We start from the raw sequence: 26,907 nt of genomic DNA, 5'->3' as shown, positions 1-26,907 counted from the left end.
AGCCTAATATTTAGTGTAGACTGTAAGTAGTTTTGCCAGTTTGTTCTTAAGCACTGTCTCTGGAACTAGTTGACATGAATAGGTTACTAACAGATTTTATGAATTAATTAACATTTATTGGTGTCCATGCCAACTTGCCCTGTGTTCAAAAGCAGAGGGACCAAATTTTATAGGCAAGCTTAGCTATAGGAATGTGCTTCTTACTGTTATCGCTAATATTTATTGAGTACTTATTAGTGCAAGGCCCTGCTCCACACACTTCACAACACTGTATTTTTCCCTACTTTACAGATGTCAAAACTAAGGTAGAGGTCACAAAAGCTAGTAAGCAGCAGAGCCAGGTCATATAAGCAAGTAAATAAGGGGGATTCAGTGTGGAAATATATTGTTTCTCTTATTCGATAATAAATGTCTCATATTAGATCCTTCAAGAAAAAAGCTCAGGGCTACATATAAATTCTTTTAATCCACAAATTATGTGTACAGGACAGCACACACTTGCTAAGGGGAGGAATTCAAGTGACTATATGTACGATTCATTTACAAGTTTGAGAACTTAATCTTCTCTACAGAATGCTTCAACACCATGTGCTTAAACCAGCATGCTCCACCGCATTGAGAGGAGTTTCCAGACCAAATGCCTCTGATTGGCTTTAATGAACCTATTGTAATTGATAAATTACTTGACATTTCGAAGAGAAAAGCAATGAACTATGTCCTTCCCCTCTGCCTCATGAAACAAATAAAGAAAAGTCCCAATAGATAAATATGGATTCCACTCACTTCCACCAAGCATCTAATCCTATTTATCTATTTATTTGTAAATAGTACGGAAATTGATAGTAAGAAGAAGAGAATAATAACTAAAAATACTGTAGAAAAACATTGTCCATTTTTTTTTCTGACTGTGTAAGGCAAGAATAGCCAGTGTGCCATCAGTGAAAAGTAAGAGAAATTTATATTGTAAAAAAATAGGCAAAATTCATTAACACCGTTGTTACAAGTCCACCTTTGGGACTTGATGGCTTTAAATTCCTAATATGGAAAATTATCAAATTGTGGTAGTTTATTATTGTTCTTATATATTCTTGGCTTTCTGAAATGAGGAGTTAAATGCCATTTATAAATTTTCATTAAAGTGAGATTTAAGGGTTACATATCAACTAGCACAGTACCTAGAACAAAATGTATGATAAATTTAAATACCTTCTCTTTCCTCCAATATTCTGTGTTTTCATATTATTTAATTGGTCAAAAGTGTGTGTAGTATGATTAGTAAAGTATAATATGATATAAATATTAGAATAGCATATGAAACCTAAGCTAGAAATATTTTTCATCAGTAAGAAGTGATTTATTATCACCTAATATTAAAACATTATTCCCAGTCTTCGCTTTTAAAGAATATATTTTTCAGAAGCTGTGCAATTATATGATTTAGAACACAGCATTTTTTTTTTTCAGTTTGTACCTGTTTTAATTTTTACTGCTTTACAAAGTGATTTGAATGTGGGTCATATTAAATTCTTCCTCATTGTGAGAACATCAGTTTTTTTTTAGTTCTTCTGATCACACAAATTATTTTTATTTCCAGACTATCTTTAATCTTTTCTTGGTACAGTCACTTTAGAAAACTTTGTATCTATTAAAACTTAACATATGTTTAACCCTCATAGGGGCTCCCCCACCACCAGTATTTCCACTCCTAGGTATAAATGAATGAAGGAAATGAGTGCAATTGTCCAGCAGAAGACACAGACTAAAATTTTCATAGCAGCTTTATTCTCATAACTCCAAACTAGAAATTGATCCAAATGCCATTCATCAGTAGAACAGATAAATATAAATTAGAATAATTGTACATTGTAATACTATGGAGCAACAAAACAAAACAAAAAACTATTGCTACATGCAACAATATGAATGGATCTCAAGAAGTAAGCGAAAGAAGCCAGCCTCTGGGAAAGAGAACACACAACTATGGTTTTGCTTTTAGTAAGCTCAAAATAAACTAATCTGTGGAGTTAGAGGTGATAATAAGTAGTGGTTACTATCAGAAAGATACTGACTAAGAAGGGACACAGTGAGCTTTCCAGGTTATTGAAAATGTTCTATATCTTGATCTAGGTGGTGTTTAAATGGGGATGTACACACACACACACACACACACACACACACACACACACACCACTTTATCCAGTCATACATTCAAGGTTTATGCACTTTCCTGTATGTTATACCTTAATTTAAAAAATAAAATTGCAAAATTATAAACTTTTTTTATTGTGACCAAATTTGTTGACCAAAACTCTAAATATGAAAAATATTTTATTGTAATCTTATAATCTTTCTATTAATTGATTCATTCAATATATATTTGCTGACTGTGCCCCATGTGCTTAACACACATCAGTATTGGGGATGCAGCATCAAAAGGACAAAAATCCTGGTTCCTGTGAAGATTATATTCTGTATTTGATAAGAAAACCATAGCAGAATTAAATGAAATTAAAAAATAAAGTCTATCTCCTAAATAATGAAATCGTTTTTGAAAGAATGCTGTTGACCTAATTCATGAAAAACAAGCTCTGATAAACATTTTACCACAAGTTACATTGCTAATAACCTTTATCAAGTACTAACAAAATAAGTGACTATAATTCCTATCATGTTTATCACTTATTCATCAAAGTCAAACAAAATGAGTGATTATAATTCCTATCATGTCCAGAAAGGTCCAGGAGCTAATATTTAAGTAAGTATCCATTTGTTCATTTAATTATTGAGTCAGTAAATATTAATTGAATGTCAGTTTGGAGGATTTAAAGATTAATCAGGCATATATCATGCCCTCATAGTGATTACTTCTGAGAAGGCAAAATCAGAGTAGGAGATAAATAAATTCAGGGTAAATATAAGCACCCTAGGAAAACATAGATTATTGTCCAAGTTCAAATTAAAAAAGAGGAACATAACAAAAATGGCCCTTAAATTTTTGAAGATGCTGAAAGCCTTTCTCCTCTATTAAATTTATCAATTTGTCATGAAAAAAGATAAGGAATACTCTGATTTATATATATTAAGCATTTACTGAATGCTACTTATATTACTGTTGTGGGACAGAATTATTTATTTATTTATTTATTTATTTATATGATTCATCCAAGACATCTAGAATAGTACTTGAGATATTACAGTCATTCAGTGAATGGCTATCATTGAATTACTAACTTGATAGAATATTCACTTTTTGATATAGTAAATATCCATTAGAAGTATTATAAAGAAAGCTGTATATGTTCTTCCTCCTTCCATGAAGGATTGGAACAATCAAAATGCAAGTAAGAGAAGGAAAATACCTAGAAAACCCACGAAGAAAAATAAATTGCTCCTTTGTTAATAGAATTGGCTCACCAAATGCTCTCTGGTAACCTGCTTGCCTCTATGACACAGAGATTTAATTACAAAGTGTGAGAAAAAGAAAAGGGATGTATTTCTTCTTTTCACTTTTTAAGGGATAATAAAGGTTGCATTTAAAAGGATTAAGCAACGAGAGTGACCGTTAGAATGACATATTTCATCATAAAACCGTGGAGGTCCTGAAATGCACAATATCTTAAGCCCTTAAACCACTCTAGGAAATCTCTCGTGTGTTTTTATTGGTTCCTCTGGGAAGGTTATCACCAGAAAGCTGTAATTAAACGGCAGTATTTAGTATCATGGCAGGTGCTTTTTGCCTAAGAGTTTTGGGGGCTCCCTAGATGGATAACTGGGCCACTAAGTGAGAAAAACAAATGCAGTCATTTTTCATCTCTCCAGGAAAATTTTGAAGTGCCACCTGGAATTACCTACCTAATTATTCTTATGAACAGTGAAAAAGACATGCTTTCTCTTTTCACAGAGGGTTGGAGTTTCTCTTTCGTGACTTTGGCAGTAACGATCTCACCTTGTTTTATTTCTTCTAGTGCCAAGTGCCCCGCCTCAGAATGTCTCCCTGGAAGTAGTTAATTCAAGGGTGAGTTGTGGAAATGTTTACTACTTCGTCACCAATACATGTGTAACTTTCAATCACCCATCCACTGCTTGGGGTGGATGGTGGCTTCCATGTGAGGAAATGTTCCAGAACAACACAGTGAGTGGCATTAATCCCACATCTTCCACCACACTTGAATGGATTAAATGAAGGAGTTGTTTGCTTCTAGTACACTTGATTTTATAAATGTTATCATGATTAAAGGCTATTCCATCAGGTAACAAAGTTGTCTATTTACCTATACTTATCAGTACAGTAAGTCCCCCACATAACGAACATTCAAGTTGCGAACTTTCAAAGATGCGAACATGCCTCTGTGTGCCAGCTATTGTACTCTACTACTGTACTTTTCAGGGTACTGTACTGTAAGATTAAAAATGTGTTCTTTATTTTTTGTGTTTGTTTTTTTATGTATTATTTGTCTGAAAAGTATTATAAACCTATTACAGTATAGTACTATGTAGCCGATTGTGTTCGTTGGGTACCTAGGCTAACTTTGTTGGACTTACGAACAAATTGGACGTTTGAATGCGCTCTCAGAATGGAACTCGTTTGTATGTGGGGGACTTACTGTATAGGACATAATGTGCTAGATGGAACAATTGAATGTAGGAATGAAAAAAGTAATTACAAGAGGTGTGATAAAGAGAGACTTTGTTTCCTGGTAGATTTAATTTGAATTGAATATTTCATCCTCATTCCTCTTCTTCTCTTATAAATATAGACATGGAAGGCTGTTCTTGAGGTCTGATAAGATTATCTGTATGAAGCAGTATTAATCAGTGATTAATGTTTTACTGGCCTGAAAAGTTGATACAACTTTCAAAAGGGTTTAAATTAGGCTGGGTGTAGCTGAAGATAAGGAGTTAATGCCAGAATCAGTTTTCTAGAAATATCTCCTTTTTCAAGTGTGTCTCACTCAGCATTGGAAAGAAGCGAAAACCACACAGTAGAGGAAAGCAAAAGTAAGATTGGCCTGGCTTGCCTCTGTCATCATCTGGTTGTGTGTGCTTAGCGGAATAATTTCACTCTCCCTGGGTCTCAGTGAGGAGATTAGCCTAACCGGTCTCCAAGCTCTAGAAGACGACAGGAAAATCATATGTGTCTTAGAGAAAGTCATACTTTGATTTTTAATCCTAGCTTCCTCTTCTAGTAACTGTATACGATGTCAGAAAAGTTTCGAACCTCAGTAAACTTCAGTTTCTCTGTATTCATACAGTGTGCATGTTAATCCCTCCCTTATTGATTTGTCATGAGGAAGTAGTAATATAGCATATGCAAAGGATCTAACTTAGCATCAGTAGCTATCACTTCACTCAATGTACAGTTTCTTGCCATATTTTGCAAAAGTCTCTGACGAAGCCATATTTTGTGATTTTGATCAGATTTACCTCTGTCCAATGAGTTTACCTTTTGGAGCTAGTGAAATGTCTCTAAAATGGTTATCCTCTTACAGTTTTAGGCACTAATTGGATAAGAATGAATGAAACAAATTTAAACTTAGAAGGGAGAAAAATAAATGAACTAAGGGAAGAAAAATGAGCTAAAGGAAAATAATGAGAAATAGACATCACCCTAAAAATGACATTATTATTTACAACATTAAATATTTTACAGATGTGCTATTCTAGTTAACAGATTGCCAAACCAAAGTCAAGTAGATTCTTATAATTATTGTAGGTTGCTAATGAATGAAACTGGAAGACCATATTGTAGTTTCTCTTGTTTTAATGACTCATTTTTATTAGAGTTTCACCCGATTTACATCTTTCCTTCAGGACGGAACATAGAAATTGATATAAGCTATTTTGTGTGTGTATGCTCGTATCCCATAAAAAGCCTACTTTAGCAAAGGATGAATGTTTTCTTCTGGAATGTGAATAAGGCATTATTGAATGACCCTGGTTGCTGACTGTCTTTGAATATGAATTTATTACCCTCCTATAGGAGGGAATTCCTGGATTGCAAAATTGACTTTTTCAACTGATATATATATATATATATACACACACACACACACACACACACACACACACACACACACACACACACACACACATACACATAATCAAATATCACAGGCCATGCTCTTCTAAAATCTGCAGTGTTTGCAGCAACCAAATATTAACACCCCTGCTTCTATCTTCCTGAAATTATCTGTGTAATGTTGCACTACCAGAAAATTTAACTTGTTCATTAGCTTTTCAGAATGAATACAGCCGGCCCAAGCACTAGAAAGCTTCTTGCTCTCCTCTCCCTCCCTCTTTTATCTTCTTTCCTAGCTTTTCAGGCATTATAAATTATTTTTCTTGGATTGTTACCAAGAGGAAAGGAACTGGATGATCAAAGCACTGTTTTATCATTCCAAATATGTTGATGCAGAGAAAAACAATAATATGATATTTTTATATTTGTCTCGTTTGAAACAAAAGCTCTCAAATATACTAATATTTGCCCCAGATGATTACCATTTTAAGGAAAAAATTTGTAAAGAAAGAAACATTGTAGTTGAATAGTGTTGTATTCTTTTACACTAATAGAATTATGACTTTAATGTTATTCATTTACTTGGAATTTTTACTTAATATAGAAGGAGCAGTCATATTTTAAGTTCTTATTCTATATCATATCTGTAATTATGGAACATAATTGACCATTTTATTGACAGACAATGAGAAAATTTCTTGGCGTTTGCACACAGATGGCTAGGATTTCTGTCCATAGAACCGAGAAGTGAATACAAGATATAAAATTATCATTTATATATATATCTATAGATGTATATAGATATTTTTTTTGCGGTACGTGGGCCTCTGAAAAAGGCCCTGAAAAAAAAAAAAGGATTTTTTTTTTTTCAGTTAAGCTTTGACGGTTAAAGAAATAATTTATTTCTTTTTTTAATTAATTTTTTTATTGGAGTATAGTTGATTTACAATGTTGTGTTAGTTTCTGCTGTACAGCAAAGTGAATCAGTTATACATATACATACATATACAAGAAGGATTTTGACTGAGGTCTGTGTCTTCTGTCATTGGGCTAGTGATAATTCTCTTATCAACAGAAGTGACAGGGCTTCCCTGGTGGCGCAGTGGTTGAGTCCGCCTGCCGATGCAGGGGACACGGGTTCATGCCCCGGTCCGCGAAGATCCCACATGTCGCGGAGCGGCTGGGCCCGTGAGCCATGGCCGCTGAGCCTGCGCATCCGGAGCCTGTGCTCCGCAACGGGAGAGGCCACAAGAGTGAGAGGCCCACGTACCGCGAAAAAAAAAAAAAGGGACAGCCAAGCAGATAGCTGAGTGAGGCTTTTGCATTTGATTCCCACCTGGTTTATTCACTTGGTAGCCACTGTGAGCAAAATTGTCAAAATAAGGAGAAGAGGAGAAACTGGAAGAAGTAAAAACAAAGAGCCAGTTGAATTATGATGTTAATTTGCAGGTCTTCTGTTTTTTTTGTGGGGGCATGCCTTGTTTTTTCTTTATTCTGTAATTGGGGTTGTCTTCTCTTGGCTGTGCAGAGAGCACTTACATTAACACTGTTTCCTGCTGTATGGCAACCTCACCTCTCTGAAACTGCACAGTTCGTGTAGGTGTTCTGGAACCACTTCTACTGTCACACCATGATTCTTATAAATGTTAATCTCCTTCTTTTGTGTTGTATAAAGGCCTTAGATAGCTCATGAAAAATATTTTTTTGTTTGTTCGTTTCTCTCTGAATCATCCTAAATCCTTCGTAAAATACACTTTGGCCACTGAGTTACTTGGAACTGGAGCTCTGAGTCCTCCGCTTACAAATGTGGTAGATTTCTCAAATTTAATGTAGAGAAGGAGGAGACATAGGAGAACTTAGATGATTGATTCCATGTAAAGATAAATTAGAAACTGGCATTTACAATAATATTTACACTCACAAACTTCACACAGTTATTTGTACTCAGTCATAATACACAGAACATTTTTTTTAACATTATTATTGGAGTATAATTGCTTTACAGTGGTGTTAGTTTCTGCTTTATAACAAAGTGAATCAGTTATACATATATCCCCATATCTCTTCCCTCTTGCATCTCCCTCCCTCCCACCCTCCCTATCCCACCTCTCTAGCTGGTCACAAAGCACCAAGCTGATCTCCCTATGCTATGTGACTGCTTCCCACTAGCTATCTATTTTACATTTGGTAGTGTATATATGTCCATGCCACTCTCTCACTTCATCCCAGCTTACCCTTCCTCCTTCTAGTGTCCTCAAGTCCATTCTCTAGTAGGTCTGCATCTTCATTACCATCTTGCCGTAGGTTCTTCATGACCATTTTTTTTTTTTTGAGATTCCATATATGTTAGCATACGGTATTTGTTTTTCTCTTTCTGACTTACTTCACTTTCTATGACAGACTCTAGTCCATCCACCTCACTACAAATAACTCAGTTCTGTTTCTTTTTATGGCTGAGTAATATTCCATTGTATATATGTGCCACATCTTCTTGAGCCATTCATCTGTTGACGGACACTTAGGTTGCTTCCATGTCCTGGCTATTGTAAATAGAGCTGCAATGCACATTGTGGTACATGACACTTTTTGAATGATGGCTTTCTCAGGGTATATGCCCAGTAGTGGGATTGCTGGGTCATATGGTAGTTCTATTTTTAGTTTTTTAAGGAACCTCCACACTGTTCTCCATAGTGGCTGTATCAATTTACATTCCTACCAACAGTGTATGAGGGTTCCCTTTTTTCCACACCCTCTCCAGCATTTATTTTTTCTAGATTTTTTCATTATGGCCATCCTGACAGGTGTGAGATGATATTGCACTGTACTTTTGATTTGCATTTCTCTAATGATTAGTGATGTTGAGCACCCTTTCACGCGTTTGTTGGCAATCTGTATATCTTCTTTGGAGAAATGTCTAGTTAGATCTTCTGTCCATTTTTGGATTGGGTTTTTTTTTTTTTTGATATTGAGCTGCATGTGCTGCTTTTATATTTTGGAGATTAATCCTTTGTCAGTTGCTTCATTTGCAAATATTTTCTCCCATTCTGAGGGTTGTCTTTTGGTCTTGTTTATGGTTTCCTTTGCTGTGCAAAAGCTTTGAAGTTTCATTAGGTCCCATTTGTTTATTTTTGTTTTTATTTCTGTTTCTCTAGGAGATGGGTCAAAAAGGATCTTGCTGTGATTTATGTCACAGAGTGTTCTGCCTATGTTTTCCTCTAAGAGTTTGATAGTTTCTGGCCTTACATTTAGGTTTTCAATCCATTTTGAGTTTATTTTTGTGTATGGTGTTAGGGAGTGTTCTAATTTCATTCTTTTACATGTAGCTGTCCAGTTTTCCCAGCACCACTTATTGAAGAGGCTGTCTTTTCTCCATTGTATATTCTTGCCTCATTTATCAAAAATAAAGTGACCATATGTGCATGGGTTTTATCTCTGGGCTTTCTTTCCTATTCCATTGATCTATATTTCTGTTTTCATGCCAGTACCATACTGTCTTGATTACTGTAGCTTTGTAGTATAGGCTGAAGTCCGGGAGCCTGATTCCTCCAGCTCTGTTTTTCTTTCTCAGGATTGCTTTGGGTATTCGGGGTCTTTTGTGTTTGCATACAAATTGTGAATTTTTTTGTTCTAGTTCTGTGCAAAATGCCAGTGATAGTTTGATAGGGATTGCATTAAATCTGTAGATTACTTTGGGTACTATAGTCATTTACACAATGTTGATTCTTCCAATCCAAGAACATGATATATCTCTCCATCTATTTGTATCATCTTTAATTTATTTCATCAGAGTCTTATAATTTTCTGCATGCAGGTCTTTCGTCTCCTTAGGTAGGTTTATTCCTAGGTATTTTATTCTTTTTGTTGCAATGGTAAATGGGAGTGTTTTCTTAATTTCACTTGCAGATTTTCCATAATTAGTGTATAGGAAAGCAAGAGATTTCTGTGCACTAATGTTGTATCCTGCAACTTTACCGAATTCATTTATTAGGTCTAGTAGTTTTCTGGTAGCATCTTTAGGATTCTCTATGTAGAGTATCATGTCATCTGAAAACAGTGACAGCTTTACTTCTTCTTTTCCAATTTGGATTCCTTTTATTTCTTTTTCTGCTCTGATTGCTGTGGCTAAAACTTCCAAAACTGTGTTGAATAAGGGTGGTGAGAGTGGGCAACCTTGTCTTGTTCCTGATCTTAGTGGAAATGGTTTCAGTTTTTCACCATAGAGGACGATGTTGGCTGTGGGTTTGTCATATATGGCCTTTATTATTTTGAGGTAAGTTCCCTCTATGCCTACTTTCTGGAGGGCGTTTTTTCATAAATGGGTGTTGAATTTTGTCGAAAGTTTTCTCTGCATCTAGTGAGATGATCATGTGCTTTTTCTCCTTCAGTTTGTTAATATGGTGTATCACATTGATTCATTTGCGTATATTGAAGAATCCTTGCATTCCTGGGATAAACCCCACTGGATCATGGTGTATGATCCTTTTAATGTGCTGTTGGATTCTGTTTGCTAGTATTTTGTTGAGGATTTTTGCATCTGTGTTCATCAGTGATATTGGTCTGTACTTGTCTTTTTTTGTGACATGTTTGTCTGGTTTTCGTATCAGGGTGATGGTGGCCTCCTAGAAGGAGTTTGAGTGTTCCTCCCTCTGCTATATTTTAGAAGAGTTTGTGAAGGATAGGTGTTAGCTCTTCTCTAAATGTTTGATAGAATTTGCCTGTGAAGCCATCTATTCCTGGGCTTTTCTTTGTTGGAAGATTTTAAATCACAGTTTCAATTTCATTACTTGTGATTGGTCTGTTCACATTTTCTATTTCTTCCTGGTTCAGTCTCAGAAGGTTGTGCATTTCTAAGAATTTGTCCATTTCTTCCAGGTTGTCCATTTTATTGGCATTTAGTTGCTTGTAGTAATCTCTCATGATCCTTTGTATTTCTGCAGTGTCAGTTGTTACTTTTCCTTTTTCATTTCTAATTCTATTGATTTGAGTCTTCTCCCATTTTTTCTTGGTGAGTCTGGCTAATGTTTTATCAATTTTATTTGTCTTCTCAAAGAACCAGCTTTTACTTTTATTGATCTTTGCTGTCGTTTCCTTCATTTCTTTTTCATTTATTTCTGATCTGACCTTTATGACTTCTTTCCTTCTGCTAACTTTGGGGATTTTTTTGTTTTTCTTTCTCTAATTGATTTAGGTGTAAGGTTAGGTTGTTTATTTGAGATGTTTCTTGTTTCTTAATGTAGGATTGTATTCCTATAAACTTCCCTGTTAGAACTGCTTTTGCTGCATCCCATAGGTTTTGGGTCATTGTGTTTTCATTTTCATTTGTTTCTAGGTATTTTTTTTATATCTTCTTTGATTTCTTCGGTGATCTCTTGGTTATTAAGTAGTGTATTGTTTAGCTAACTCCATGTGTTTGCATTTTTTACAGATTTTTTTCCTGTAATTGTTATCTAGTCTCATAGCATTGTGGTCCGAAAAGATACTTGATACGATTTCAGTTTTCTAAAATTTACCAAGGCTTGATTTGTGACCCAAGGTATGATCTATCCTGGAGAATCTTCCGTGAGCACTTGAGAACAAAGTGTATTCTGCTGTTTTTGGACGGAATGTCCTATAAATATCTATTAGGTCCATCTCGTTTAATGTATCATTTAAAGCTTGTGTTTCCTTATTTATTTTCATTTTGGATGATCTGTCCATTGGTTAAAGTGGGGTGTTAAAGTCCCCTGGTATGATTGTGTTACTGTAGAGTTCCTCTTTTATGGCTGTTAGTATTTGCCTTATGTATTGAGGTGCTCCTATGTTGGGTACATAAACATTTACAATTGTTATAACTTCTTCTTGGATTGATCCCTTGATCTTTATGTAGTGTCCTTCTTTGTCTCTTGTAATAGTCTTTGTTTTAACGTCTATTTTGCCTGATACGAGAATTGCTACTCCAGCTTTCTTTTGATTTCCATTTGCACGGAATATCTTTTTCCATCCCCTCACTTTCAGTCTGTATGCGTCCCTAGGTCTGAAGTTGGTCTCTTGTAGACAGCATATATATGAGTCTTGTTTTTGTATCCATTCAGCCAGTCTGTGTCTTTTGGTTGGAGCATTTAATCCATTTACATTTAAGGTAATTATCAGTATGTATGTTCCTATTACTATTTTCTTAATTGTTTTGGGTTTGTTATTGTAGGTCTCTTCCTTCTCTTGTGTTTCCTGCCTAGAGAAGTTCCCTTAGCATTTGTTGTAAAGCTGGTTTGGTTGTGCTGAATTCTCTTAGCTTTTGCTTGTCTGTAAAGGTTCTAATTTCTCCATCAAATCTGAATGAGATCCTTGCTGGGTAGAGAAATCTTGGTTGTAGGTTTTTCACTTGCATCACTTTAAATATGTCCTGCCACTCCCTTCTGGGTTGCAGAGTTGCTGCTGAAAGATCAGCTGTTAACCTTATGGGGATTCCGTTGTATGTTAGTTGTTGTTTTTTCCTTGCTGCTTTTAATATTTTTTCTTTGTATTTAATTTTTGATAGTTTGATTATTATGTGTCTTCATGTGCTTCTCCTTGGATTTATCCTATATGGGATTCCCTGTGCTCCCTTGACTTGATTAACTATTTCCTTTCCCATATTAGGGAAGTTTTCATCTATAATCTCTTCAAATATTTTTTCAGTCCCTTTCTTTTCCTCTTCTTCTTCTGGGACCCCTATAATTCTAATGTTGGTGTGTTTAATATCCCAGAGGTCTCTGAGACTGTCCTCAGTTCTTTTCATTCTTTTTTCTTTATTTTGCTCTGCAGTAATTATGTCCACTGTTTTATCTTCCAGGTCACTTATCTGTTCTTCTGCCTCAGTTATTCTGCTATTGATCCCTTCTAGAGAATTTTTAATTTCATTTATTGTGTTGTTCATCACTGTTTGTTTGGTCTTTAGTTCTTCTAGGTCCTTGTTAAACATTTCTTGTATTTTCTCCATTGTATTTCCAAGATTTTGGATCATCTTTACTGTCAATATTCTGAATTCTTTTTCAAGTAAACTGCCTATTTCCTGTTCATTTGTTAGGTCTGGTGGGTTTTTACCTTGCTCCTTCATCTGCTGTGTGTTTCTTTGTCTTCTCATTTTGTTAACTTATTGTGTTTGGGGTATCCTTTTCGCAGGCTGCAGGTTCATAGTTCCCGTTGTTTTTGGTGTCCGCCCCCAGTGGCTAAGGTTGGCTCAGTTGGTTGTGTAGGCTTTGTGGTGGAGAGGAGTAGTGTCTCTGTTCTGGTGGATGAGGCTGGATCTTGTCTTTCTGTTGGGCAGGTTCATGTCTGCTGGTGTGTTTTTGGGTGTCTGTGACCTTATTATGATTTTAGGCATCCTCTCTGCTAGTGGGTGGGGTTGTGTTCCTATCTAGTTGTTTGGCACAGAATGTCCAGCACTGTAGCTTGTGGGTCATTGAGTGGAGCTGGGTCTTGGCATTGAAATGGAGATCCCTGGGAGATTTTCTCCATTTGATGTTACATGGATCTGGGAGGTCTTTGGAGGACCAGTGTCCTGAACTTGGCTCTCCCACCTCAAAGGCATAGCCCTGATGCTTGGCTGGAGCACCAAGAGCCTTTTGGGAGGTCTGAGGTCTTCTGCCTGCATTCAGTAGGTTTTCTGTATGAGTTGTTCCACATGTAGATGTATTTCTGATGTGTTTATGGGAAGGAAGGTGATCTCCACGTCTTACTCTTCTGCCATCTTGAAGCTCCTCCTCTGTACTCACTCTGGCACAAGGTGGCCACCCCTGGTTTCACATGAACATGATCTCAGGCACAAAGCTCCTTGTTTTTCCGTTTTGTCTTTAAGTTAGTTGTTGAAACAACTGGCCCGCCGTCCCAAGGACTGTTGTGGCTTTGGCTGGTGGGACCCCTCCAGAGCTGGCACCCTCAGTGAGGCCGCCCTCCCCTCGGGCTCCGGGGCAGTTCCCTGATGGCGGAGGGAAGAGACCCTGAGCTAGCTAATACACAGAAAATTTCTGCTCGAATATAGTGTCTTGAATTCAATTCAAGTAGGTACAGATCTCTTGTATTGTTTTTTTTTTTTAAGTTATTGATTCTGTGATTGATTCATTATATAACTGTTCTTTGAGCATAGATAATGTCCAGGAAACAATGAATGAAAGTGTTTTGGGAAGGGTGAGAAGGTAGGAGCATAATTATAAGGAAAGGAATGTTTCCTGATAATACTTATAGTCTAATCTTTCTTTTTTTTGTCTAGAATTTGTAGGCTAGACTAGATATGTTTTAAATTGTATTAAAGTAAGACAACATGTAATAATTCATGAGACTCCCTCAAAAATAAAACTGTGTCTGTAATTTGGATAGAACCCATCTTCAGATAGCTGCTATCCTACTTACTTTTTTAAAAAATACATTTTTTTAATTGGGATAAAACATACATAACATAAAATTTACCATTTTAACCATTTTTAAATGTACAGTTTATAGGCATAGGTACATTCACATTGTTGTCCAACCATCACCATTCATTTTCAGAACTCTTTTCATCTTCTCATCTTCATTGTACCCATTGTATAATAATACTCCATTCCTCCCCTTCCTCCAGGCCCTGGCAATGATCATTATACTTTCTGTTTCCTGACATATTTTTTTTTTTTTTTTTTTTTTTTGCTGTACGCGGGCCTCTCACTGTTGTGGCCTCTCCCGTTGCGGAGCACAGGCTCCGGACGCACAGGCTCAGCGGCCATGGCTCACGGGCCCAGCCGCTCCGCGGCATGTGGGATCTTCCCGGACCGGGGCATGAACCTGTGTCCCCTGCATCGGCAGGCGGACTCTCAACCACTGCGCCACCAGGGAAGCCCTCCTGACATATTTTATAAAAGAGTGAGGACACCATTTCACGGAAAAATTTATTATTGCCTTTTCAATTTATCTTAATAGAGAAATAAAACACTTTTAAAACATTAGGTCTTCCCTTTCACAGGGAAACGAAGGATTTAATGAACTGTAGTGGTTAAGAATATAGGAAGATGCTTTAACTGGCTGGGAAGAAACTCCTCCCTTCCCATTATTGATACTGCTTTCAGAATACTTCTGTTCCAAAGTCCCACACTGATGTACTATTTTGTTTTTTTAATCTACTGATAAGCCATCTGTCGTAGTTAACAATAAAGAACCAGAAATATATGCATGAGATTATTCTGGAGTAACTTTGGGAAACATAATTTTGGTCACCAGCATGAGTTTTATATCCCATTATAATTTAGATCAGAGCTCCTAGCCAGTAGTTAAATTGATCCTTTGATTTATTTTTGAAGTTCCAGTAAGTCAGCAGTTTTCATCTTTTTTAGTGAAAACACAATAAATGGATAAACTCTGAATGAGAAGGATATTAAGACAGTAAAAAAATTTGGATAACCAATTTTTAAATAAGATAAATTTATCATGCCATTTAAATACATTCTGCAAATAAGTTGAAGAGAATACTCTGGAAATTCTCAGCATATCTTTATATCATACCATCACTCATTTTCTTAGATACTTATCTCATGGTACTTTTCCAAGCAATGATATTTTTTAAAGTGTGAGAAAAATAAATCCCCTATTGAAGATACAAAAGACTGTGAAAAGCATTTGTCTAGTTCTGCTTTTCCCAAATGATTTCTTTCTACAAAAGCATTTTGTAGTAAATACTATCTTTAAAACTTTTTCAGTCTCTTACTTTAGCATCACAATATACATTCCAAACCAGAACAACATACTCCATAAATTGAGTAACCGCATCCCCTACATTGTTACCTGAATTAATTTGAAGTAAAAATATAAATTGAGTTAGTGAAAGAAGAAAAATTTATGAAGAGCTAGAAGTAAATCTAGGAACAGTCTTTATAAAGTGCCTATGTACGTAACTAAAGAATAGGGAATTAAGAACCAGCGAAGGTGTCTATTACATGATTCAAATAAGTTAGAGACATGATTAAATCTCCATGTCTATATGAAACTTTATAATGTAAACAGGGTAGAAAAACATTTTCTAGAAGTTCTCATCTTCATACTTCAAATACTTAAGTACATCATTTTTTGCTATTGTGTGTTTTGAGGTTATTATATTTTGCTCTTTCCAAATGTATTCTAATCACTGCCACTTAGTATACCTGCACAAAGGCTATGAGAAAGAGTCTAAATTATGTGATAGACTACCATTCTCTTTGGAGTTCTAGTCCTACTTTAATATCACCTTGTAATATGTACTTCATCACACAGATTTCCGATGGATCCAATTCTGGTTGGCTCTGAAGGCAAAGCTCAAGCCATACATTTTTGAAAAGTGGTAGGTTTAATAATGGGCTTAAATTAAATGAACCTAGGTCTAGTGATAAGGTCTCTGATTTTAATTTAGTTCGTGGAAGTTGCCCTTATAGTTGGAATGGTTGATTAGTTAGAGGACATGAAGAGATTCAGTCCTACCAGTAGGTAAAAGCAGTTGCTAACTATGTGATTTGATTTAAGAGATGTTGAAATATTCATTTAATTCACTAGTTTAGCTTAAAATGTTATTTATCTTACAAGACAACTGTTGAAAAACAAATCTTTCATCTGAAAGATGTAAGATATTAGCATGAATCATTGTCATTAACATTCTTGACACATATTTAAGGAGCACCTAATTATAACTATAACAACAATAATAATGACAGTAACTTTTTCAGCAGGTGTTTTGTGGCTGGCAGTGTGCTAAGTAATGAAAGCCCTATTTACTCCTTATAACGACACTATAAGTATTATTTGTTAAACCAGTGATTACTGAGTTTATTGCTGGAAAAGCTACAATGAAGGCAATCAAATGTCCTTCTAAGTTAAGCACAGGGATATGATACAGAGGGAGCTAATTTAAATCAGATTGTCAGGGCAGGGCCTTTTAAGAAGGTGACATGAGCTGAGACAAGAATATGAAAAAGGGCCACTTTTGTCACACTTAAAATAAGTCATCCCAAGTAAAGCTAACAACTAGTGCAAAAACCTTGAGGAGGGACCCATGTGTGCATGATTGTGAACTTGAAATAATAGCAGTATGAGTGGATTATAGATCCCTGGGTCAGAGCTAGATCATAGGGGCTTTATAGGGCATGGTAAACACTGGGATTCATTTTGTGGACAATGAAAAGGGTTTTGAAAGGGGAATAATTTCATTCAACTTTTTAAAAGATCAAATTGGCTGCTGTGAGGAAAATTATTGGGGATAGGGCAGAGTGGAAGCCAGGAGACCAGTGAGGATACAGTTGAGTGATCTATATAAGATGGTTGTAGTTGAAACCTGGGAGTCATTAGAGCAGATGAAGAGAGAAGTGGAAAAAATCATATGTGTTGTATCTGGAGCCAAGAAGATTGGCTAGTGGATTGCATTAAACACACACACACACAGACACACAGACACACACACACAAGGGAAAGAGAAGAATCAAGGACAGAGACTAGATTTTTGCTACAGAAAAATGAGTGAATTGTGGAGTTGTTTAATGAGATAAGGATGATTGGAGAAAAAAATGTTTAGAGAGAATGATCAATTAGTTTTTGGACGTGTTGAATTTGAGATAACTATTAGACATATGATTAGGGATGTCAGTCATGTAGACAAGTTGGTATATAAGACTAGAGGTCTGATGACTGGCCAAGAGATAGATATTTAGGAGTCACTGTCATGTTGATGACATGAAGGGAGAGATGATAGTTGGAAAAAATATAGATCTTGGGAACACTACACATTTAGAGTTTGGAGAGATGAGAAGGAACAAGAGTGGTAGGAAAAAACAGGTTTAGTGTTTACAGAGGTCAAGGGGGTAGAGTGGATGCTGTTAACTATGTCACGTGCTGATGAAAGATATAGTAGAATAACAGCAGCAAAGTGACCGCCATGGGAGGGAGCGTGATGATGGAGGGGAAGTTGGGGGATTGCGTAGACTGACTGTAGATGATGTTTTTGAGAAATTTTGCTCTGAATTGAAGCAAAGAAATGGATAGTAAAACTTTAGGAGGTGGTAGGCTTGAGGGATGTTTTACTGTTTGTTCATTGTTTGTTTTTGAACATGAGTGATACTGCAACTTTTAGGAATAATGCAGTACAAAGGGAGTGGTTCATGATGCAGAAGAGAGAATAGAAACTTGCAATAGTGCAAGCCTTTGAGTAGGCAAAACAGCAGAGGATACTTCAATCTTGGTAAGATGAGCAAAGATGGAGGGAGTGGGTGTGGATGCAGATGTGTCAGTCAGTTTGGAGCTGGGAAGATGAGAAGTGTGAGAAAAGATCATCACCAGAGTGTAATGGCTTGGAGAATGAAGTATTGAGGGTTTGAAAAGAGGGGGATAGATGAACAATAGTTATTCCAGATTATAGAAAGAGATCATAATGTATGTCAGCGGTGTGGAGTGACCATTTGAGATTTGATGTCATGAATTTAAAGTGAAACTGGCCAACACAATTGTGTTTGTTTTTCTTTCCATGGCTGGTTGCTTGGTTGCTGGCCTGGGGTAGGGAGAAGGTTTTCTTTTATTCTGTTCAGAGTTTGCCAAAGGAGAAGGGGTGGAGTTATCAGGTTTGACAAGGGAGTGATTAAAAAGAAGACCCACGGAATCTAAACTAATGAAAAAAAGGAGGGCATGGTTGGGGTGGGGGCATGTTGCATAATGAAAAAGTGATAAGGTCATTTGTATAATTACCCTCATTTTACCAAGGAGACCACTGATGCTTAGAGAGACCAGGTAATGGGCCCCACTGCCCCACAGAGAAGAAGTGGCAGCACTGGGATTCGAACCTAGGTTAGGGTTGTTGGTCATTTGGCCATTTGGCCACATTGTCTCCAAATTATAGGGTCTTATGAGGTAAAGGGTACAAAGCAGAATTCAAAATAAGCTTTGTCTTCAAGTGTTTCAAGTTCTCAGTGGAAATAGTTCCCAGGCAGAAGGTAAGTTCTAGATCAGCAGCTAGGAGATGGATTCAACCATCCAATGGAACTCTGTGGAACGCATAGGAAGAGATTGGGTGTAAATGCTGAGAAAGCAGAGCTAAGAAGGGGATTTTAAAAAGAAAAACACATTTCCTTGACTTCCCAGTTTTTCCTGGAGGGAATCTACAGTTAAGCTTCTGTATCTCACAACGATGTATTTCTCTCTGATGAGCCTAAAAAACACTTCAGAGGAGCTGCAGTTTGTTAAGTGAACAAACCTGACACCTCAACAAATTTTATTAAGCAATCTTAAAAACTTATGGCATTTCCAAATGTAATTCTGGTTTTTCCTCAATTCCAAGTTCTAGAATATTTTCTTATTGAATGTTTGAAAGGGAAAAATTGAGATCACAGAGAAGAGCTTTACCTTAGCCCTCACGGTTTGTTGGCAGTAAAATAAAACCTGTAATTGATCAGCAGCTGTGGTCTGGAACAATTCGGAAATGTGTGTTAGATTTAGAGAAAATGCAAATCAGAGCACTGGGCATACATTTCATTGGCAAACATTGTAAATTTAAATAATAAGCAAAACTAAATCAAATGGGCATAACTTAGATAAATATAGAGCAAATATTGCCAGGTAATAGTGCAACGGTCTAAATAAGAGTAGTATTTTAAGGTATAGCTGCTTTAGCAACCGACATAAACCTAATGTATCTTTCCCCTGAGGTCATTTTAGTTTAATCTCATTAAAAAACCCTCTAACATTATGCAATTGGAATATATACTCCCAGTAACATTCAACATTGAAATCTACTTATTTCATTTATTATGTTGCTCTTTCACATAGAAAATGGTAGCCTTCGTTAGTTTCCTAAAGTTGTCAAAAATATCACTCAGTCCACTGGAAAACTATGTGAAATTGATAGTTTCTAAGAGCGTCATCTTCATGATTCCTGAACATTTTATAGAAAGTACGCTACATATTGAATACAAGTGAATGTTTCAAATACATTGAAAAGTATGTAATGCTAAGTTAAAAAGTATTGACGAACAATTTTGTATTTTCAGAAAATTAACTTGAGATCATTTGACATATCTAATCTTAATGGAACTGGGAGAAATTACTTGTGTCTCCTACAAATAACTCTGTTCCGAGAGAAACGATAAGAAATTTTGGGGTTTTTTTTTTTTTTTTGTGTAGTAACTCAAGTTCCTCCTACTTAAACATTTCTCATCTTTCAGAGAAATCTATTTGACAGACTGTTTTATGTTTTAGCTGAGAGGCAGTAGCTATTAACTAGATCATTGTCTATTTTTACATGGGTAATGTTGAAGACACTCAAAAAGGATTTATATGTGAAGAAATGTTTCGTACTGACTTTAAACAATATGCATCCTTTACAAATAGAAGCCGACCATAGATTTTTATCTTTTATGCATAGATGAGTCTAAATGTTGCAAAGAATATATATATGTATATGTCCATGGCAGTAGTATCAACATCTATTTCTCCAGAGATGTATATTTCAATATTTCCACGTTGAGTTTTCTTTTTTGTACTTCAAAGAAAGAAAAAAGCATATTTGTGTTTCATCTGAGTGCTAATCAAATCAAATTGAAATCAAATATCATGGTACTTAAACGAAACATTGTCAGTTTAAAAAAATCTCCAAATGGTCTCTTAATTTGGAAGTTTTATTAGAGAAAAGGCAATGAAGAATTTCAAGATTATTTCCATCAAAATCTTGGGTAAATTCTTTCATGTGCTTATTCGTTCATACCTTCATTTATTCATTTGTTTAATAATAAATATTCATTGAGTATATACCACGTGACAGACACTAGCTAAGCACTTCAGCTCCGCTAGTTTAACAAGAGGCCTCTTTGCTTATCAGTCAGGAATCTCAACTGACTTCTCTACCAATGATAAAGGGAGCAGATGCTTGCCCCTTGCATATTGGTTAGTGATTGTTGGGGCATTTTCTGATTATCCTTAGCTTTGATGTAGTCAAAGAGATGTTCTGGGTGTATGAGATGCCAGATCTAGAAAGCTGAACCTCAGCTACAGGTGGGACTGAATCTGCTCACTGTCCTACTGTCCTGGAACTGAAGCCGGATGTGTCTGAGTCAGCAGGTGGAGGTTATCAGCTTGGAGAAAGGAGAAGTTGAAGGCCAGAATTGAAATGCTCAGACTTTACGGAGCGTTGAAATCCCTCAAGGCAGGTACTTGTTTAAAATGCAGAAACCCTTCCCCTCACCCTCCAACACACACACTTCTGATTCAGTCGATCTCCTGTCTAGGAAACTTGTGTTTTCTGATAGCAGCCCAAATTATATAAATGAGGATGATCTACAAATTCTAGCATAAGCATAATGATGTCTAATTAGATTAGTGGTTTCAAACTTTTTAATACCATCCATTTCCAAGATCCATTTTTAAAAACAAAATTTTGCGTGCCATCTTGGTATAGTATGCAACGGCAAAGATATGCAAAAGGAAAGATGCTCTCACTGGTCTTTCGGGGACGAGGGCAGGGGTGTGCTGGAGTCTGCTTATGCTGGTTCCTAAAATGAACTGTTAAGTTTTTAAGGAATTTTGTGAGCCCATTGTTAAAACACAATCATTGTTAAAATTAAATTATATAAACTTATGATGAAATAATTTCTGGTGAAAAAGGTAAAATTTGAAACCTGTCACCTCCTCATTGCTTTACTACATCATACTCTTATCTATGCTTTGGGGTTATTTACATCCAGTTGGCACGATGGAAGTAATGTACAGTGGTGTGCTTTGTACATCTCTTTCCAACTCTGCTATCAGTGACGTCACACTGATAGCTTGAAATTGCCCTTGTTGGCTGTATTTACATCACAGAAGTCAGCCAATGCTAAAAACGAAGCCTTTTTCTCCCAGAGAGCTAGTTTTTAGACATTTATTAGTATCCCATGAGACAAGGATGAGTGCCGGGAGGGCCAGGTTTTTAGCCTCACCCTCTCTTCCTTTAGTGGACTTTGAGGCACCTCAGGAAAACAAAATAAAGAAGAAAAGCTGGACTAATTATATTGCAGCTATGAACATGAAGAGGTAAAAAAAAAATCAAGAAGGAATCGAGAAAAATCAAGTCTTTTACCATGAAGACATGCATTTTACAAATCGGGTCATGAGACTGACATTATATTCATAATCCCAGGGGAAAGAGCACAAAGGTAGATCCAAATAACCCTTCTGCTACTGCTTCTCTTTTGTTTTCTTAGTCTGCTTTACATGATAATGATTAGTAAGATGGAGAGAGGCGATATACGTACATATATATGTATATATGTGTGTGTGTGTGTGTCTCTCTCTCTCTTTATATATATACATATATCCACAAATTACACGATCATTGTTTAATCCAGAAAGTGGTCCATCCATCTTCAGTGGTTATGATGCGTGATAAACATCTCTGTGCTTTCTTTGAAATGAAAGTGACCATCTTTCATAATAAACCCAAACTTAGAATGTACTTCAGCAAATTGTAGGTTTTCTTCTTCTATAATGTACAGTTTTGTCTTTAACATAAAATTCAATATGCCCCCAGTATAGAAAAATTACACATTGCCTTTAATAATATCTTTATAATGAATATAAATTATTTCATTAGTTACGAGTTATTCTAGCCTTTTAAAAATGATCCAAAGTTTTTGTGTTATTTAGAAAACACAGTTGTTTTTTCTTAAGGGGTTTCAGTATCTAATTTTTCATAAACATGTGTAGCCTTGTGTCTGTCACTTGGCCATTTGACCTGAAATTCAGGTCATTGAGGTAAACCATTTGAATTGCAGTATAATAAGCTAAATAGACCAGTGTGACTTTTTTTTTTCTTATTTTGAAATATATATAAAGGGAGCAAATGCTTGCCTTACAAATCTTCACTTAAAATTACAAAATATTTTAAAATTCTGTGTACAGAAATTCAGTTTAGAACAGTTGATTCCAATCAAATATTGTACGATTTGTCTCTATAGTTGCTAGTAAATACCTAGACTTTTAGAAATGTCTGCACAAGGGAATTCATGTAGCTTGAGGTCTGCTTTTCCTTGAGGCACATGAAAACTTTCTATTCTATTCTTAAATGGGTGTGCCTTTTTCTAAGAGTATTTTCTAGACTCCTAGTTTTGGTTTTAGAATTGATTTTTTTCCCCCCATGCTGAGGAGGACATGAATGTCAGGAACTTGACTATGGGATACAGTTTGACAGAGTGACACACACAGGAGTCAGATGTTATCAAGAAGAAAGCATACTTATTCTCTGACATGTAGGTCTTGTGAGAAACCGACACTGATGGGAAGTGATGCTCTTTAGCTAAAAGGGGGGTATCTGTCATGCTGTCACATCAGATTTGGTTCAAACTAAGTGAACACTTTTGTTATGATACTGTTCTTGGGAAATATACTTCTGAACATGCTCTTGGCTTTTTGGATAAATCATAAATGGCCATAAAGTATATATAAAACAGTACCTGTCATAATAACCACATGATAAAAGAAATTTTTGCTTGTGGTAACTATCAATATCTGTATCTATGAAATGGACTCTAGAGTCAGTAAGTACTTCGACAGTGAGCACATCCTATTCCTACCTTATTCCAACGATCAGCAGTCCTTTGCCTGACTTGCAGAGAATTGTAACTAATGATATAACTGGTTTGAAGAGGCTCTTTTCTCTAATGAACTTGAGACTTATTTCAGCTCTGAATTTTATATTTGAAGACTGATTTAACATGTGAGTATTAATTAACTTGAAGCTTCTCAAAATGCGAGCCTTACACAAATTCTGTTTAATCCTCGTGGTGCTGGATGGATCTTCCAGTATTAAAAAAAAAGTAGGCTAATCCACTCCACTTTCCCTCATCTATAGTCTTCTCTATCACATGTACAACAGCAGCAGCAAGACAGAATCACCAAGAATTTATCATGAAACTGTAATTTTAATTTTATTGATTTAAAAAATAAGTGGCTGGTTCTGTAATTATCTATCTGATATTTGGGTCTCCTTTATAAAACATTCTTCTTGCTCATTCATGCCTGAACTCTTCTGGGGACAGTGAAATTTTTTCTCTCTAAGCAGCCATTGTTTGTCATTTGTAGGTCTTACTTCAGAAATTTATATTCACTTGTCATCATTATTTCCCCTGGGACTATAGGGAACAAATCTAGTGATTCTAGTGGCTTTCTCTTATGGCACTGCTCTGAATACTTGAAGATGTCTGTCAAGTCCCCCTTTCCTCCACAGATTTTTTTCTCCATGTTAAATATCCTTAGTTTCTACAAATATTTCTCATTTGCTTGTCAGCTCCCGACTCGATATGTCATCTTCCTCTGCATAGTTTGTAGATGTCATTTGATTATTAATCATCACTTTAGGGTACCTTCCTCATGTTAAATATTACATTATTATTCATATAATATGCAATCACATTGATGGTGTAGGTGGTCACATCTTGTGGATTCATTATAGAGGTGATTCTCCGCTAAAAAACCTTTAGGTACTTCATGAATTGTGCTTACAAACCGCATCTCCTTTACACTGTTCATGCCAGCCTTTGTCTGATTTACATGCAGGACTTCTTTATTTATCTTCATTACGTTTTGTCCCAGACGAAATCCATTACAACCTTTCAAGGTCCCGTGGAATCGTTATGCACTTACTCAACATCAGTGAACAAAGATTGGTTGTATAGTTGGTACATGTCAGGCAATGTGTAAGATGCTAATTCTGTGGTCCAGTTATTTCATACATCACCCAACTTCAATTGGCTTCCTTATTCCCAGCCATTTTCTCTCACACTTTAATTTGTCCGTCACCCCAGACCATATTATGTTTCTCCCCCTTGAAGAAAATTTCATTAAAAACCTTAAATTCTAAAATCATCCTAAAAGCAACCTAAGTGTCCATCAACAGATGAATGGATAAAGAAGATGTGGCACATATATACAATGGAATATTACTCAGCCGTAAAAGGAAATGAAATTGAGTTATTTGTAGTGAAGTGGATGGACCTAGAGACTGTCATACAGAGTGAAGTAAGTCAGAAAGAGGAAAACAAATACCATATGCTAATACATATATATATATGGAATCTAAAAAACAAACAAAAAAAAACTGGTTCTGAAGAACCTAGGGGCAGGACAGGAGTAAAGACTCAGACGTAGAGAATGGACTTGAGGACACGGGGAGGTGGAGGGGTAAGCTGGGACGAAGTGAGAGAGTGGCATGGACATATATACACTACCAAATGTAAAATAGATAGCTAGTGGGAAGCAACCACATAGCACAGGGAGATCAACTGGGTGCTTTGTGTCCACCTAGAGGGGTGGGATAGGGAGGATGGGAGGGAGACACAAGAGGGAGGAGATATGGGAATACATGTTTATGTATAGCTGATTCACTTTGTTATACAGCAGAAACTAAGGCACCATTGTAAGGCAATTATACTCTAATAAAGATGTTTTAAAAAAAAAGAAATGAAAACTATAGTAACATAAACTAAATAGGTAAATAAATAAAAGCATCGTAAGTGGTGATTCTTCTTTCCTTTCAGACCTGTACTGTGTTCACTCTCAGTGAACTGATTAATGTCATTAATACTTTCCCTTCATTTCTTTGGTTCCATTGATCATTTTCCCCTTTATCTTGCTCTTACTTTCAAACTGGACCTTGTGTTTGATAATGTGACTAATCATATTCACCACCCTCAAGATTATTTATATTTTGTCTTGCTTTGCTTTAACACTACACCATTTGTCTCTTATCAGTCTCTGAACTCTCTTGCCTGTTCCTAAGTCAAGCCAATGAGTTTTATGGGAGAAAATTCTACAATGACTGAAATACCTAGATCTGAAGGACCCTAAACAAGCCACTATTGCTTTTGTTGACAATTTCCAGTTCTTTCCATGCGGTCATCATATCAGTTATTAATCTAATACTTCTTTAGTTTTCCCTGGAGTTCTCTATGTCATGCACAAAAATGATTCAGAAATTTGTTCTGCTTTACACCAAAATCCACATTTTTGCCCATATCCAAAAGGTCAGTTAGTATGCAGGGCTCCATTAACCTAGCCCTGTTTCATCAAAACTAAAATTATATCAGGAAACAGTTCTTCTATACATTTTTAAAAAAGTAATTGAAGCGGATTCATTTGGGTAATTATTATAGGTCCCCATTTCATCTCATTTCTTGCAGTTTCAGGGTCAATGCATTTGTCATATTCTCATGCAAAGCCACACAGGAGGAGTTGATAAAAAGGAAAATTGATCTCCTGTTTGGCTTCCTGGTTTTCCTACTGAACTGTGTCTGATTTTACTTAAGTCTCCTGAATTAGTATTGGCACCAAACATGTGGACCATTGCCTATAACCTCATGATTGGTATAGTACTCTTTTACGTGGAATAATACAAAGGTCAACACAAAAGCAATATACAAAAATGAAGTAAATATTTTTTTTTACATTCTTTCTGGTCTCAAAATGTATTGACCAATCATGGATTTTGTTTTGTTTTTGTTTGTTTGCTTCCCAAAGTCACACAAAGCCTGGCCAAATGTACCACCAAAAGATCATACGTACAACCTACAGAAAGCCATCCTTCTTTTAAACAGGGACTTAATGACCTATTTGGAATACGTCAAGTATCTGGAATGTGTCAAATATTCAGAATATGTCAAATATTTACTTTAAAGATAAAATCATCCAAGCCCCCGATTTTAACTATATAAAACACACACATGTCTAAATTCCTCAGCAACTTAGTCCTGGAACCCAAACCTCAGTTGTCAGTGTCTACCTAAACTAGTACTTACTCTGTTCTATATGGAAAGAAATTCTCAAAGAACTGATAGTGCCTTTTAATACCTAAATCTCTTGAAAAGAATAACAATTTGTTTCATTATGATTTGTTTAAAGTTGAAGCTTTTGATAATCGTATGGTCTGTTCC

The 26,907-nt window shown here is 36.0% G+C and overlaps 1 protein-coding gene across 1 annotated transcript in view; it reads left to right on the top strand.

Annotated features, from left to right (window-relative positions):
* DCC (DCC netrin 1 receptor) overlaps positions 1 to 26,907 on the top strand; it is a 774,287-nt gene that overhangs the window by 436,470 nt on the left and 310,910 nt on the right. Inside the window, exon 12 of the mRNA XM_032654035.1 lies at positions 3,966 to 4,015. Coding sequence (XP_032509926.1) covers positions 3,966 to 4,015 — 50 coding nt within the window. The remainder of the gene's footprint in view (positions 1 to 3,965; positions 4,016 to 26,907) is intronic.

This window comes from Phocoena sinus, chromosome 14 (assembly GCF_008692025.1).
Source record: "Phocoena sinus isolate mPhoSin1 chromosome 14, mPhoSin1.pri, whole genome shotgun sequence".
Lineage (NCBI taxonomy): Eukaryota > Metazoa > Chordata > Mammalia > Artiodactyla > Phocoenidae > Phocoena > Phocoena sinus.
The sequence above is the reverse complement of the archived record's forward strand: the minus strand, read 5'-3'. Positions and strand labels throughout refer to the sequence as shown.